A 15,196-nucleotide genomic window follows, 5' to 3' on the forward strand; every position below is an offset into this window, starting at 1 on the left:
ATATTGGATAGTTATCAGACAATTATAATAATTATCACAGGAAATAACATATTTTTGAAGTCGGTTAAAAACGAACTTTGCCTGACTATAAATTAATAATAAAATGAAAGATCGACGTATGCAATATTTTATTTTAAATTAATAAGTAATTTAATCACGTCAGAATAATATGATGGATGAATTAACGCATTAATGAAACAGTCCCGCTCACGTCTTAGTAATTGAGATGCTGAAACTGCTAACTGGCTGAAAGTTACACAGGATCAAGCCACGTTGTTACTTAATTGTAATTTACTGTCTGAGAGGACGAAGCCGTAAATTGCTATAGAACTTACATGGAACATTTCTTTTTTATTTTATCCAAACCTCATTGTACACAAAACAATACGAATGGCGGACTATACTCCGTCCGTCCAACCATTTATTTAACTTTTGATAGCTCGAATTCTAATCAATTAGTGATGTTCTGATGCGTTTCCGATTCGATTTTTTATAACAAATCGATTTTATTTATGAAGAAGTTTTAATCGTGAATGTGAGCGGGTTCGAAAAAGAGGATATTGTCTGATTGGGATCGTAATGTAACGTTTGACAATTTGTGTACTCAAGAATTAATAATTAATGTTTATGAGGATTCAAGTGATGATTCATAATGGAGACGAATCCGACGATTCATTATATTAAACAATAAGAATTTATTATAACTATTTATAATTTATTTCATTTCATTGTAATTTATAAGACGGGTACCAAAATTTATCAACTTGAATAATCTTCGTTATGTATTTACTCGACTCGATAAATATCGGAGCTAAAGAGCACGTCGCTTCACTAAAATTAAAAATAAAAAAGTCCAGGAAGTATAGCATTTTTTGTCTATGGTTGTATATCAATAATTACGGAACTTCGGAGGTACGCACATGCCAAAAGTTAAATAAATGGTGGACGGAGTATGAATGCCATTAAACATTCTTTACGAGTCTCAGTTGACTGTGTTCCGAATAAAAATAATAATAATAATAGTGGCGTGTCGCTTCCAGCACAAATGCTGAAGGTGATTCTGCTCGATACAGCACGCATTGTTCGCCGGTTCTCGAATCTGAGTCCCTGACCCCGGCCGACTATGCTAGAGCAGGGAAATACCGCCTCTCCCATTTAAAAATTCAAAATTAATCTTTTAGGCCTTGGGAGAGGCGAGAGTCTAAAGTAGATATATGTATAACTAAATAAGTGCTTGTTTACCATGTTTGGCTTGTTAGTAATTGACTCAAGGGACTTTCAAGCGAGGCTAACCTGTGTTATGAAAGTCAGTGGTTCGGTTACTTAACAAGTTTACAAGCATATTTATGGTGCAGTATATGGAATATTACAGAAAGAAAAAAAAACAAGCAAACAAAAGGCGTAAGGTTAATAATTAAAATTATACATAATGGATGTAATAAGTAATAATAATGAACACGTGGTGCATAACATTACAAGCTAAGATTAAACAGAGTGAATCGAAAGTTTTAAATAATTATGATGCAGAATTTACTTACAGACAATAAATAAACATAGAATATTTAACAATATAATGCATGACTATACAGGGCGTCTCACGGCTATGCCACGCGGAGGGAATTTTACTGAAAGAAGATTTCACATTGATTTTAAAAACAATTCGAATTGCATTATTTATTTTTTTTACATAATCGTAAAACTAGAGATAATCAGAATAATAAAATTACTGGTCTTTTTTTTTCGCATTTGGCGAGATTCGATTCCCGGTTCAGACAGGTGATTATTCAAAATCTTTGAATGCCATACCCAAAGTATATATCTGTATATATAAATATATATAAACAATGCCAGACGAATGGGATACTGATGGAAACAACATAAAATTGTAATTATTAACAATGTTTACGTAGTAACTATTGAGTAATCTGTTGAAATGTAAGAGAGGCACAATTTAACTAATTTAAAAACTGTTTACTACATTTTACAGCAAGTTCTTATTCTTCCTGTAAATACTTTGAAGACACTTGCAGGCAACGATTAATATTGTAATCTGCTAAAACATAGACAAAGAATTAGAAGCATTATACGAAGAAGCGCAACAGAAAGTAGTTCATGCTAATTATTAGATATCAAAACTAAATTCCAAGCTTAATACACGTACATCGCAAGACGCAACAAGTTTCCCTAAGTGGCTAATGTATTCCGTACACTATGAATTATTTACCACAGGCAAAATAGAAGCTACGACGTCGAGTTGCGGATACCACACCACAGGTTGCGAGTAGGGCTTTCAACCTGGGAATTGCGATCTCGAAAATTTCGAGAATCTCGACGATTTTTTGGCATATTCGACCCTACAGGGCACTATTACCCTGTTCCTGACCCCTGACCAGCCCGTAAAGCGTGATAAGTTAAGCATAGCGTGCGCCCGTCACGCGCCAGCGCTCGGTGTGTTGTCATCCATATAAAAACACGGAGTTAGACCCGCCCCCGCTCTCTGTGTTTCACGCCTTAACGCAGACTTCATCCGGTTCTCAGTGGGTGCTGAAGAATCCTAGGTAGGGGTCTCGGAAGTAATTGAGGAGCGTTAGTGCTGTCCAGGTAGTGCTACCGCATTTAAAAAAAGCCTGAATTTTTGGGTTAAGTTAATATAAAAAATACGTCCTTTCAATTATTTGTTGTGGTGGTGGGCGATAATTTTTTTTTTATCTTGCCTAAGTAAGCGGTGAGCCTGAAGTCTGGGAGCCTATGAGCTAGTGCGTTGAGTGAGTGCTAAACCATCTACTAAACGAACAGCCCCTTAATTTTCTTCTACATAACTTTTGTTTATAGTGACTGTCCCTATCAACCTCTTGGTTGTACGGGAAAGGTAACCTGTGCAAGCTAGCCCGCACAGGGACCATCTAAGTCAGGTCGTAACTCCAGATTAGCCCATTTGCACGGATTTCATCCGGTCCTCAAACGGCCAGGTGAGCAGCCCCATGTGCACGTACAGCACCCTCCCTATTTTCCAGATAGGTACCGGAGCTGTAGGGACGCTCACTTTCCGTTGCGCTCTGCACAACTAACAGTTGCCACCGCTGAGTCGTCTACTCTAAGTCGACTACCAAATCTCGTCATTGGTGGCGGATGGATGAGGATGACCTGAGGATGTCTCGCTCATCCTCTACTAGCTCTCCAGGCAAGTGCCGGAGATGCAGTGTCTGGACATCGCTCCTAACTTAAAGTAAACTTAAACTCACGTGCCCCGCGCGTCGACCGCCCCGACCACTTGCTACCGGGTCGGCCGAACGTGTTCATCCCTTCAACTACTAAACCAATTTTTTTTTAATTTTGTACAGTAGCTATAGAGCTTCTTGTGAAAGAATGTCAAGAGATGTACTTGCCAGCTTACCTATTCCTGCCGCCAAGTAATAATGTGAGCATTACTGCGTTTCGGTTTTGAAGGATAAGGGGGTTACATGGGACCTTTCAACTTATACTACAAGGTCACGAGCGCAGTGGCAGTGACCCTCAGATTTAAAGCTTTGAGGGGCACGGCACCTGCTAGGACAGGCGTGTCGCTTAACAACGTCCCGTCACTTGGTATAATAAAAAAGTAAAGGCAAAGCAAACACTTGACAGAAACGTGTCCTTTGCTACTAGGTATATGGTATATTTTATAATACCTTCATATGCTCGCAGATAATGTCTTGCGCCACAGCGCTCCACCACGTACTAAGTCTTTTTAACGACTCGTATATCATGTCGGGAGTGATCTGTATTATTAAAGGAATTTTACTCTTGTTTCTACTTACACAGAGTTACATTTCATAATATGAACATATTTAACGTTGGGACCCTTAGTGAAAAAAAACTGCCGTTCCATTCTTCTTGGTTGAGAACGTGTGAAAATTTTAAATAGACCTTAGCTAATATGCGTTAAATTAACTCTGGTCATTAAAATTAGTTTCATTCAAAAGCCTCACAGCTCTCGTCTCTCTAGCTTTAAGTAAACAGGCTATATACAAAAAATTGAAGTGCCCATAATGCTGAACAGTTTTAAATCGAAAATTATTATTCGAAATATAGGCGCCTCATAGATTTAGTATAGGTATATGAGGCGCCTTGCCGTCGAGTTGCGGACACCAGCCCGTTACACCAAATACCAAATTCGAAAAATATGTTTTCATATATGTAGGTATCCGCATTATTTGCTGTTGCAGATTTGAGTCGATTTTTTCTTATTGTTGCAACTAGATTTCCTACGTAGTTAATTTTCTACTAATCAAATACACAATCACATGCATAGGTACCTTCACAAACGAAGGCGACTCAGGTTCTTGCTGGTCACTTGGAGTTGTCGCATTGGTTTTTAGAAGTAACGGCGAAAGAATCTTGCTTGTAGATCCGATCTGGATAGCTTCTGCATTAACAAATTTTAGATTTTAATAATAATATTAGATTTAGTATACAGTTTCTTAAAAATAATCACATTTGTTTTGAATTCTGTTTAAATAGTCATTTTTTGGCAAGAATAAATATCAATTTGTTGACCTGATATTGCAGCATGGGCGTTACAGTTCATTGGTTGCCTTGCAGTACGCTTCTTATTTTCAATATTTTTTTCTACGTGTCTTCCTTTCTTTTCTCTGGACGAAAAACGAGGCCTTTTTGCTTTAGATGACTTTCGTTTTGCAGTCTTCGATTTCTTTATATTTTTTCTAACGACCGGTTTACGCCGCTGACTCTTTTCCTTGTGCCTGGCAAAATAAGAACCTGCTATGGGATAGAAGCGTCAAAATAAAACAAAAACATCTTAAAAATTAAGTTTAATTGCACATAATACAATTAAATTAAATAATCACTTGCAATTTGAAATTAAAACGAACATATTAAAGCGATTTTTCAAGAGTCCTTGGTCAAATAGAAAATTTTATTTTCTACCTTCTGCCGCAACATCGGTGGCCGCAGAAGGTACAACTTGGGGCATTAGAGCTGCTTCTCGAAGATAACCTGGTGAAGATAGTGGACACAGAGCCAGCTCGACCACGTTTATTGCCACGTTTCCTTTTTACCGTTCTTCGTATACGCTGGGAGCGCCGTAATGGAGATCGTCGACGCTTGGACACTCGTCCACGCCGCAGTGGCTTCCTTTTTCGTTCTGGCTGTTTAGTCTTTACCAAAGTATTCTTCGGCTGCTCAGTCCTGGCGTCTTTGTCTGCTCTCATCTCAAGCCGACTTCTTTCGAAGGAAGCTTCTTTTGAGGAAGAAACAGACACTGTTGAATCACTATACGAACGATCATCTCGATCTCTTTCGTCAAATTCTTCTTCTTTTCGATTCTCTTCTTTTTTACTTGTGGACGCCTGGTTCTCCTCTTTCGTACCGTCATCGTCCATTGTTAGTTTCTTCCAGATGTAATTAATTTTGCCTTTTTACTATAAAAATAATTAAAAAATATCATATATCACTTTAGTTGGGTACTTGAAATTTTGTGTTCTTGGGTTATAGTAGTTAGCAGTAGATCACCATAATATATATATATTATAAAAAAAATCTTCAAATAATGTCAAAAGTAATAATAACACGGTACTGACATGGTTGTTCTATTGTTTTTCGTTTACTTCTTCTGGTGTCATTTGATAGAGCAATAATTTGAGGTCACCACTTTTTTTCCAAAAAGAGGTTAACATATAAAATGTCTTAAAACCTCACCTACTTTAAAATATTCTATATAAATTTTCAAGTATTCTATCGCTCAAAAAGTTTAAACTATCGCTTAACATCCAGCATTCAGTGAACTTCACGAGCGATTTATCAAGTCAAATGGTCACAATTACAGCGATGCAAGAAAATGTGTTAATGGGCATTTCTCCAAAGCCGTAATTTTCTGTGTCCATGTACTAAACTCCAGTTATTTATCAAAGTAAAATCTACAAAAGAGTGTATAATATAGGTCGAAAGCTAACTGGAGAGCACAAAATTTTCCCAATAAACCTTCCGGTTCTGACCTTATAAAAAAAAATTCGAAATGCTTAAAACCTGACAACGGTGGCGTGTCCCGAATGCAGAATCGAACACAACATTGGACTTACACAATGTCATTTTTCTCAAAATGGAAACAGTATATCAGTGTCAGACTTTAGTTCACGTATAATAAATTAGACACTGGTTTTATCACAATACCAAGATAGCTGCGTGACCCATTGGGAATGGAATTCGGTGGTCATTACTAATCACGGTACACATCACAAGTAAAGCATTTTAAAAGCTTCGCAATTCGTTCGTATTATTCGTCCATCACGCCCCTGCGGCTGGAGAGAACAGGTGGATGATTTGTTGCCGATTTTAAGACTTTGCGTGTCAATACGTAATTCGGTGGATTTGGTCCAGATTGATTTTTGAATTCGGTGTATATGATATTTTAAAAACGAAATTTTTTGTTGTATGTAATATTTTTTATAATATGTATTGAAACGACTAAAATATAATAACAATTGATTGGTTTTACAAGTATTGTCGTTTACGAGTAAAATATATATTTTCTGAATCAAGTGGCCATGGATTCGTTGGATTTTATGCCACTGAATTCAGAAAAGCTTCCACCGAAGTCGGAGAAATTGCCACTAAGCCATATTTTCTTTGAAAAGCAAGAATTTTATAGGTTTTTTCATATAAATGTTTAGTTAATATTTTTGATTTTCACAGTTTTATATTATTACTTGTTAAGGCATGAAGCCTTTATTATGTTTTGTGCCTACCATAAAGATCGTTTCCATAGTACTTGTGTTGTCTGTCAATATAAAACATACATTGCTTCAACTGTGCTGAGTTTATTAAATCATCAGTTCTCATATTGATGGAGCCATAAAAATAAAAAGTGAAGTGATATTACCTCTTATTCGCTTCTATATATCTAATATATAAATCTTTAACGTTACTTGCTTCCCGCTGAAAACGAATAAGGAAAATTAAAACAGAAAAGAAAAATTGGAAATCAAGTCGATGAAGGAACGTGCTAGAAAAGCAAAGATAAAAAGTGATCCAATTATTTACGAAAGATTTAAAGAAAAAGATAGACAGAGGTACGCGAAGAAAAAGCGGAAGGAAAGATTTTGAAGTTGCATTAATTACCTCGTCATATACAAAAAGTAAGTAAAGACATTAATCGCGCAAGTTCCAAAAAATGATTGCTCTACAGATTGCATTCTAAATTTCTTTTTTAAAGAGAAATACGAAAATACTTTGCGTGATTGAAAATATGCTGAACAGCCAAACTGATAACTGTTTTTAATTAATAGTCATAAGGTGAAATTTGTTTGCGTTGTTCTGGTCGATTTATAAATAAATTTTAGTTTTTAAAGCTGACTTTAATAGTTAGCCATATAAGTAAATGTTTATGTACGTTATTGAATGTTAAATTATCCTGATTGCGGTGGTAGCTGAATTCGGTGGACCAAATATGTCACTGTAAAGAATCTAGTTGCCCAATTAACGGAATCTTATGTATGTTTGAGTTCATTTTCCTTTCCGCTCTATATTTTTTCTAAAATTAAGAAAAAAATTCACCCACTAAAGTTAGAGAACTTAGAAAAATGAGAAAAGAGAAATGCCCTAATATTAAACTGTTAAAAATTGCTGCCTATTTCAAAAACACTTAATTATTATCGAGTTCTTAGGTTTTCGCGATTGTTACACATAGGAAATGAAACTATTTTTCCGGATTTAAATCGCGTATATTTGTTTTTTCAAACAAACCGACGTTTCGGGCCCTTTACAGGTCCCATGGTCACGGTTGACTGAGGTGGTACAGTCTTCAACCAGTTATGTCTAATATTGATGCAAACCACCCTATTTTTTCACTATAGTTACAATAGTTATTAATTAAATACCTTATTTTTAATTTTACAAAGAAAACATTCCAATTTACGCTATATTAAGTTTTACAAATTATTTTATTGAATGAATTTTTATTAAGTTCAATTTATTATTAATTATTAATAGAAATTAGAATAAACTAAAACATATTAATTAGTACTGCAGTCTTATGTCTGTTTGTGATTTTTCATTAGAGGAAATACTGGATCCCAAACTGGTGGTACGGAGAAACCATCTTCCCTGTTGAAATTAGGATGTTTATTAATTTCAATGGCCTGTCGCAGCATCCTGGGTAGATAACGGACTTCTTTTGCAAGGACCTGGGGTTTGTCAAACTTCATTGAATGTGTAGGTTTATCCATGACATGCTCGCAGATTGCAGACTTGTTTACGCGACGGAGTTTGACATCAGCTATATGTTCTTTGACGCGGGTACAAATACTTCGCTTTGTTTGTCCAATATAAGAGAGACCACACTCACAGTCAAGCTTGTAAACTCCTGCATCCTGTAAGGGGATGTTACATTTCACGGGTCTCAAGAACTGAGAAATCTTCCTCAGGGGCTTGATATAGGTCTTGATAGATGGGCGCCTGAGGACTCTTCCGATCTTGTCTGTAACACCTCTCACGTAAGGTAAGATGGCAGGTCTTCGCTCGACTGTTGGTGGTTTCACACGGGGCCTGCGGCATTGGCGTGGAATCTTCGACTTATTCGCATGTTGAACTTGCATTATATGCTGAAGTTCCCTTGCCAGACGATTACTGTCGCAGACACCATGTGCACTCTGAAACAAAGATTTGCCCACGGTAGCTAACTGGCTAGGATGGTGATGGGAATTACCATTGAGATATCTATCTGTATGGGTTTTCTTTCGAAATACAGTATGGCCTAAGGTGCTATTAGGATTTCTTTTAATTAAAACATCTAAGAAAGCTAAAGTACCACAATTCTCTTGTTCCATAGTAAATTGGATCTTAGTACTAAAAGAATTAAGATGGTCCAGTTTGTAGGTTGGTGTGTCAATCTGGCTAACTATGGGACGGAGTGGGGTGTCAGCCTAATGTATTTTTGGTAACCCATACAGTTTTGGTGGTTTTACGGAGCAGGGTACAAACTCACTTACATCAAGGTTCAGCGTATCGGAGTGCTTAGATATTGATTCGAGCCCTAATTAATTATTAGGGCCCGAAACGTCGGTTTGTTTGAAAAAACAAATATACGCGATTTAAATCCGGAAAAATAGTTTCATTACTTAATTATTAGTTTAAATAAATTGAGGCGTATTTGAGGTGCAAAGCCGACGAGTCGTGTACAAGCAAACATTGTTACGTGCCCAGTGCCTTCATTCCCAGTAATATCATAGTGCAATAAGACGAATATGGTAATTCCACACAAATGTAGCAGCGCGACTTGTTTGTGTGTACGCCCGCCGCGTGTCTTGTACGGACGCACACATTCACATAATTCGCAGTGCACTCGCATTGCATAGCTCTGGTCGTCGCAAGCTTCATTAATTATACAATTGGAGTTGTCCCTCGGTATTTGAAAAAATGCCATTAAAATAATAGTCGTGGTTATTATTGTGTTTGTGGTACTTTGAACAAGAGTGCCTCAAATTTAGAATTGTTCATTCATAAGCATACTCCATAAACAAGATACCGTTCCGTCGAATCCAATAAAAATAGCAATGCGTATTATTTCAAAATAGGACGAAAATACTGTGATAATCACCTTATTTTTTTTTTTTTTCAAATTACACGTAAGTACAGTGGTACAACCTAGGCATCACTCAAATAACAATGTAACAACCTTATGCTCCAAGTGAACTACAGACGTTTATGTGCTTAAAGGTGTTTTTCCACTGGCGAAGCGAGAAGCGAGAGGATTGAAATTTATTTGGCAAAACTTAATATCTCGGCTCGCGTGAGTTATTAAGGCGAGTTACCGGAAGAGAAGTGGAAGAAACTGTTTTGCAGATGAAATGGTTTTAATATTTACTACTAAAAAACGGTAATATAAATATACTATGCCTAAGGATATTATTGTTTAAATAATGTGGTAATTTGTTACACGATAGGATGTACTTTACCCAATCTTATAAAGTCCCGAAAAGTGGCTAAAATAATAGTCTAAAACTAATTATTTAAGAATAAAATATATAACTTTGCACATTTTTTATATGGAGATATTTCGCTTTAACTACTACAGAACTCGCACCTGCTCAATTTTGGTTTTCAACTGAAGCCCCTACAGTTATTAAATTCACATTTATCTTAAAACTTGAAAATTCTCCAGCAGTTTAACGATACGCCGCGCCGCCCGTTGTCCCATCAGTCGCCATCGGGCGCTTGTCAACGTCGGATCTGTGTCAAATTTTCTCCACCTGTCCTTATTTCATTCATATTAATTTTAAGCGTGCGGATTGCGGGACGCAAGTGGTGACACCGCACCCCTCACCTTCTAAAATCTAGGCTCTCCTAACCTAATGACAATGTTTGGTGGAAATACGCCGGCGACATTTCAATTCTCGTCTCGCCTCGCCGCCGATGAAAAACCACCTTAACAAACGGGAGTTGCCCTACTTACTCATAATATACTATGGTAATATTGTGCCATCGAGTCTTAGAGGATAGAAAAAAATATAAATCGAGTACATTGTGCACATTCAAAATGCAACTGTATAAAGAGTAAAAAAAATTGTTACGCTACGGGTTACAATTTTAAAAAGGCAACATACCGGAACACAGGTGATTTTGACAGATTGTTTCAGAGGTGTAACAAACAAGTCTATTTGAATCTAGGCTATGGAAAAAAAATAGATGGTGATTGTTTGCCAAATAATATATGAAATATATATAGATTTTTTTTGCTCTTCAGCTGTTGGTGCGGACTGAGCAAAGCAGCTCATGGCGCGAACATCCAAACGGCAACGCCAGGAGAAGCGTGGCTGCCCACCAGGCACACGCAGCCTGCCCCCACAGATGCCTATGGCACCGTGGAATTCCAGGGCGGACCACATCCTACTAAGGCTCAGGTAAATCCTCAACGTTTATGTATAAAACCGATTTTGGACTCTATTGACGTAAAGGTCAAAATGTCGAAAAAGAGTTATATACACATTTTTTTCAGCTTTTTTAGCTCTATCGAACTGTATATTTAAAATTTTGATATCTCCTTAAAAATATCACTTTTCAGCCGAATGTGTTTTGTTAACCAATGGCAAAATTCTAAATGTCGAGGGCGTAAATATCAAACTTAAAATCTAGAAAAACTAGACGTTTAAGAACAAGTCGCACATAAGCATTGGTGTAAAACATTGACTTACAAATAAATGGACGACGGGTCTAATACAAAAACCACGAAAAAAATGTCCCAAGTCAACCTATTTAAACGTAGTGACATGTAAAGGAATATGAAAAAGCTAAAACGTTGAATTTAAATTGTAATGTCATCGCAGTACTGTCTAATTTTGCTTGCTTCGCTGTCAGTCGAACAATCGAAGACTAAAGCGTGAACGACGCTCTGTATACGATTTTAACGCCCTATAAGTTCGGACACTTTTTAGAGCGGACCCGACGTCCATATAATTGTAAGTCATTGGTGTAAAAGCCATTTTTTTGCACGCTCTTTACAACCCTTATCACACGTATTTTGAAATGCTTTTGTTGTAAGATGATTTTAATTATGATTATGTTGATCACTAGCTGTTCATTACAAGTATTAGCACAAAGTTATGTAACAGGATTACGAGTTAGCGTTCGTTAAAAATTAATGACATTTACAACGCTAGTTAGCGACATGATGCCAGTATATCTTCGTATAGGCCAATAAATAATCGAAAAACGTAGAAGAAATAAGTAATGGTACATTGCATCTTAAGGTTATTCACAATATTTTAAGTAATATAGAAATACTTCTATCAATCCTTGGCGGTTTCTTACATGAAGAATGGTAATAGAATACACTAGTGACTTCATTTCATCATTCTGGTGATGACAAGAGTTGCATTGAAAAGTTCACTTTTTTTAGTAGTTTTTTTTTAGCGTAAAGATGCGTTGTTTACATTAACATCCCATACTGGGATTATTATTTTATCTTTAAACAACAAGTGATTTTGTGACTTCGGCGTATAAAACTTAATTAGCGTTACAGTTTCTATCATTAAGAATCGATACAACCGCAAATGGATTCGTTTTCACGAATGTTCACGATATAAAAAAGAACACAAACTTACTTCGAAACTTTACAAGACAACCGCTGTATTCAATAGGTTTCACTTTTTAACCGACTTCAAAAAAGGAGGAGGTTCTCAATTCGACTGTATGTTCTTTTTTTTTTCTTTTTTTTTTTGTATGTATGTTACGCGATAGCTCCGGTATTTGTGAACCGATTTTCATGATTCTTTTTTCATTGGAAAGGGGGTAATTCCATAGTGGTCCCATTTTATTTTGAAGAAAATCAACCACCTCAAAGGGTGGAGAGCACGCATGAAGATTCATTTTTATAAATAGCGCCTGACTTTAATTTAGGATCCATTACTTTTAGCAATTATTTAGTTGGTCTTGCTATTTCTCCAATTCAAGGCGTTTTTATCTCGATATACTTTGAGTAATGTCGTAGTGAGAACCTATTTTTATTATCTCCAGTATCAAGTCCTGTATAGTGGCGAACTAGGGGATATTTCAATGAAACTTAGTAAATAGATGTAATTCCACGTACTTTTGAGGTCGGTTTTTTTAGTACTCTGTACTGAGATTATTGTTATATCAACTGAACTAAATGGAATACGTTCTTATACTACTCATATGATATACATTTTTCAAATTGCTTCAATTTCGAACAAATAACAAATTCTGAAATAAAGCCTATGTCCCTGTCAGTACGGTCTGTCTGTACAATTTAGTCAGGAGACGTCATCTGCTCGCGTCCAACGTTTAGTAAGCACTGCCCTCGTCGTACTTTGTCAAAGAAAGGAAGGTCGATCGTCATCTTTTGTCCAAAAGAAAGTTGGTCTAATTTCGAATTCCTGTCAGTCTAGTAAATCTGTCTTTGTGGCCTGTCAGTCTGGTGGTCATGGAGGCGACACTGTCGCTCGACCCAAGCGAAAAGAACCGTTAGTACGGGAAACATTTTTGAATTCGAGCTTAGGTAGTATCGACTCATAAAAGCAAAACTTTTGCAATTTTTAAACAATAAAGACGTGTTTCGTGGTCAAATGTTCAATTCATGTACATATTATGCGTACGACCTTTAATTTTTTCTTATTTTTTTAGTTCGAATTTGATGCAACTTCTCATTTAACTATCTCTCCTTTTTTCAGTACGTTCGTCTATCCCACGACACCAGGCCAGAGTTAATAGTCCAGTTGCTAACTCGAGAATGGGCACTCGACCGGCCGAAGCTCCTCATCACCATCCAAGGCGGCAAAGCTAACTTCGATTTGCAACCAAAATTGAAGAAAGTACTTAGAAAAGGCCTTTTGAGAGCTGCAAAAACAACCGGCGCTTGGATATTTACAGGAGGAACTAACACAGGTAACTGCTAATAAATAAATTATTGTACAAGCAACGGCTCCAGAGAGCAAAATTAAGAAACTTTTGCATTACAATAGTTTTAATAAAGACAATATAGTCTTAGCCTTATCTGTTTAATCTTAAGATAGCAAATGCAGCCGTTATAGGCTGCTACTTACCGAAAAAACTCTATCGACAGCTAAACGACTTCAAATGATAATTAACAAAATCAATCCAGCGCCGTCTACCGAAATTCAAACACTAAGTTTCAGTGCCTTTCTATTTGTAATAACTCTATGTCAAAATAGACGATCCTCTAAGATCAGTATCGGCTGTTCTTCTATAAATATCAACTCTATAATATCTATAGATTAAATACCGTATCTGATTGGAAGAAATGCTAAACATTAATAATACCTTAACTGCCTCCGTGGTCGAACGGCTACCATTGCCACGCAGAAGTCCCAGGTTCGATTCCCGGACCGGGAGAAATGTTTGTATAGCCTACATTTATTTCTCTCGTAAGTTTGGGTGTAATTTGTGGTTGTCTATGTGTGTGTCCATGCCATTCGCGACACATGGTTTCCCTAGTGCGGAGATTTGTTGGGTGTGTGCGTTATTATTATTACCTTGTTCTTATGTGTGTGGAAATCGGTGCCTATAGTAATAGTTAACTTATATATACTATAGTCTCACTACCAGCAGCACCCTGTCCAGACACAGATCTTCTTACAATGAGAGGACTTGGGTTACCGTTCCAACAGGGTACTTCACACGCATCATTAAAATGCTTTGCAAATGTGTGTCAGTTTCTGCACGATGTTTTCCTTCAGCGAAAAGCTCACTGTAAATTCGAAATTAAATTTCGCATATAAATTCCGAAAAACTTAGAAGTTCAAGCCCGGATTCGAACTCACGACTTTCTGTTTGAGATGCGGTAGGTCAAACCGTAAGGGCGCATTTATTCGACACGAATTTCATCGCGCTCACCCCGTCGCGTCCGCCGCGCGGTCGAAGAGCGGAATCCGCGTTGCCGCCGCACAGTGACCGCGTGCGTCTTAACTGTCATGGCAAAATACGTTTTTATTTGTTTAGCCTTTACGTTTTTACTTAAATAAGCGTCCCTGCCACGCGGGCGAGGCTGGCTTGAATTTGGTCTACTGGTTTAACCGCGCACTTGTACTATTTAGAGTAATTTAAATGTTGTTGCCGCGCCCGCGGCGACCGCGCGAAAACTTTCGCCTCGTGTAAGTAGGCCTTTAGGCTACCACGGCTATGAATGTGCTATTATAGTATGTAGTAGATACTTTTATTCCAAAGGGAAACATTTTTTTAAATTCCTGACGTAGTGACCAATTGAGTAAAGTAAATAATGCTCACACGTGTAAGGGAAAACATAGACAACCACAAGTTACACCTAAACCAACAAGAGAAATATGTGTAAGCCATGCAAATATTTCTCCCGGCCCGGGAATCGAACAAGCATGGAAACCGTTCGCCCAATGGGGCAGTTAAGTAACCGCAAAAATGTACTTTACTGAATTAAGCAACCCTTCCACAGGTGTAACTCGTCAAGTTGGCGATGCCTTGCAACTGGAGAGGTCTCAACGGGCCGGGCGAGTGGTCAGCATTGGCATAGCGCCCTGGGGCATCGTAGAGGGCGCCAACGAGCTCATAGGGAAGGGGCGGGACGTGCCGTACCATGCTATTGCTTCGCCGAGGTAAGTAATTAATAAAATGTTAAACTAAAGTGTTTGATAATATAAAGACACAGATACTGATTATCGTTTATTACTAACTTCAATAAAACGTCACAGTTAAG

At 37.3% G+C, this 15,196-nt stretch overlaps 1 protein-coding gene and 1 long non-coding RNA gene across 2 annotated transcripts in view; one reads left to right on the forward strand and one right to left on the reverse strand.

Moving 5' to 3' along the window:
* LOC113230905 (transient receptor potential cation channel trpm) overlaps positions 1-15,196 on the forward strand; it is a 542,480-nt gene that overhangs the window by 379,442 nt on the left and 147,842 nt on the right. Inside the window, exons 3-5 of the mRNA XM_026465015.1 lie at positions 10,739-10,895; positions 13,182-13,395; positions 14,936-15,095. Coding sequence (XP_026320800.1) covers positions 10,739-10,895; positions 13,182-13,395; positions 14,936-15,095 — 531 coding nt within the window. The remainder of the gene's footprint in view (positions 1-10,738; positions 10,896-13,181; positions 13,396-14,935; positions 15,096-15,196) is intronic.
* LOC113230686 lies at positions 3,739-4,561 on the reverse strand. The gene is made up of 3 exons (XR_003310520.1): positions 4,537-4,561; positions 4,296-4,405; positions 3,739-3,758 (listed from the first exon to the last, which is right to left on the reverse strand). It is a non-coding gene; the product is annotated as an uncharacterized LOC113230686 (long non-coding RNA).

This window comes from Hyposmocoma kahamanoa, unplaced genomic scaffold, assembly GCF_003589595.1.
Source record: "Hyposmocoma kahamanoa isolate Upper Pololo Valley unplaced genomic scaffold, ASM358959v1 64, whole genome shotgun sequence".
Classification (NCBI taxonomy): domain Eukaryota; kingdom Metazoa; phylum Arthropoda; class Insecta; order Lepidoptera; family Cosmopterigidae; genus Hyposmocoma; species Hyposmocoma kahamanoa.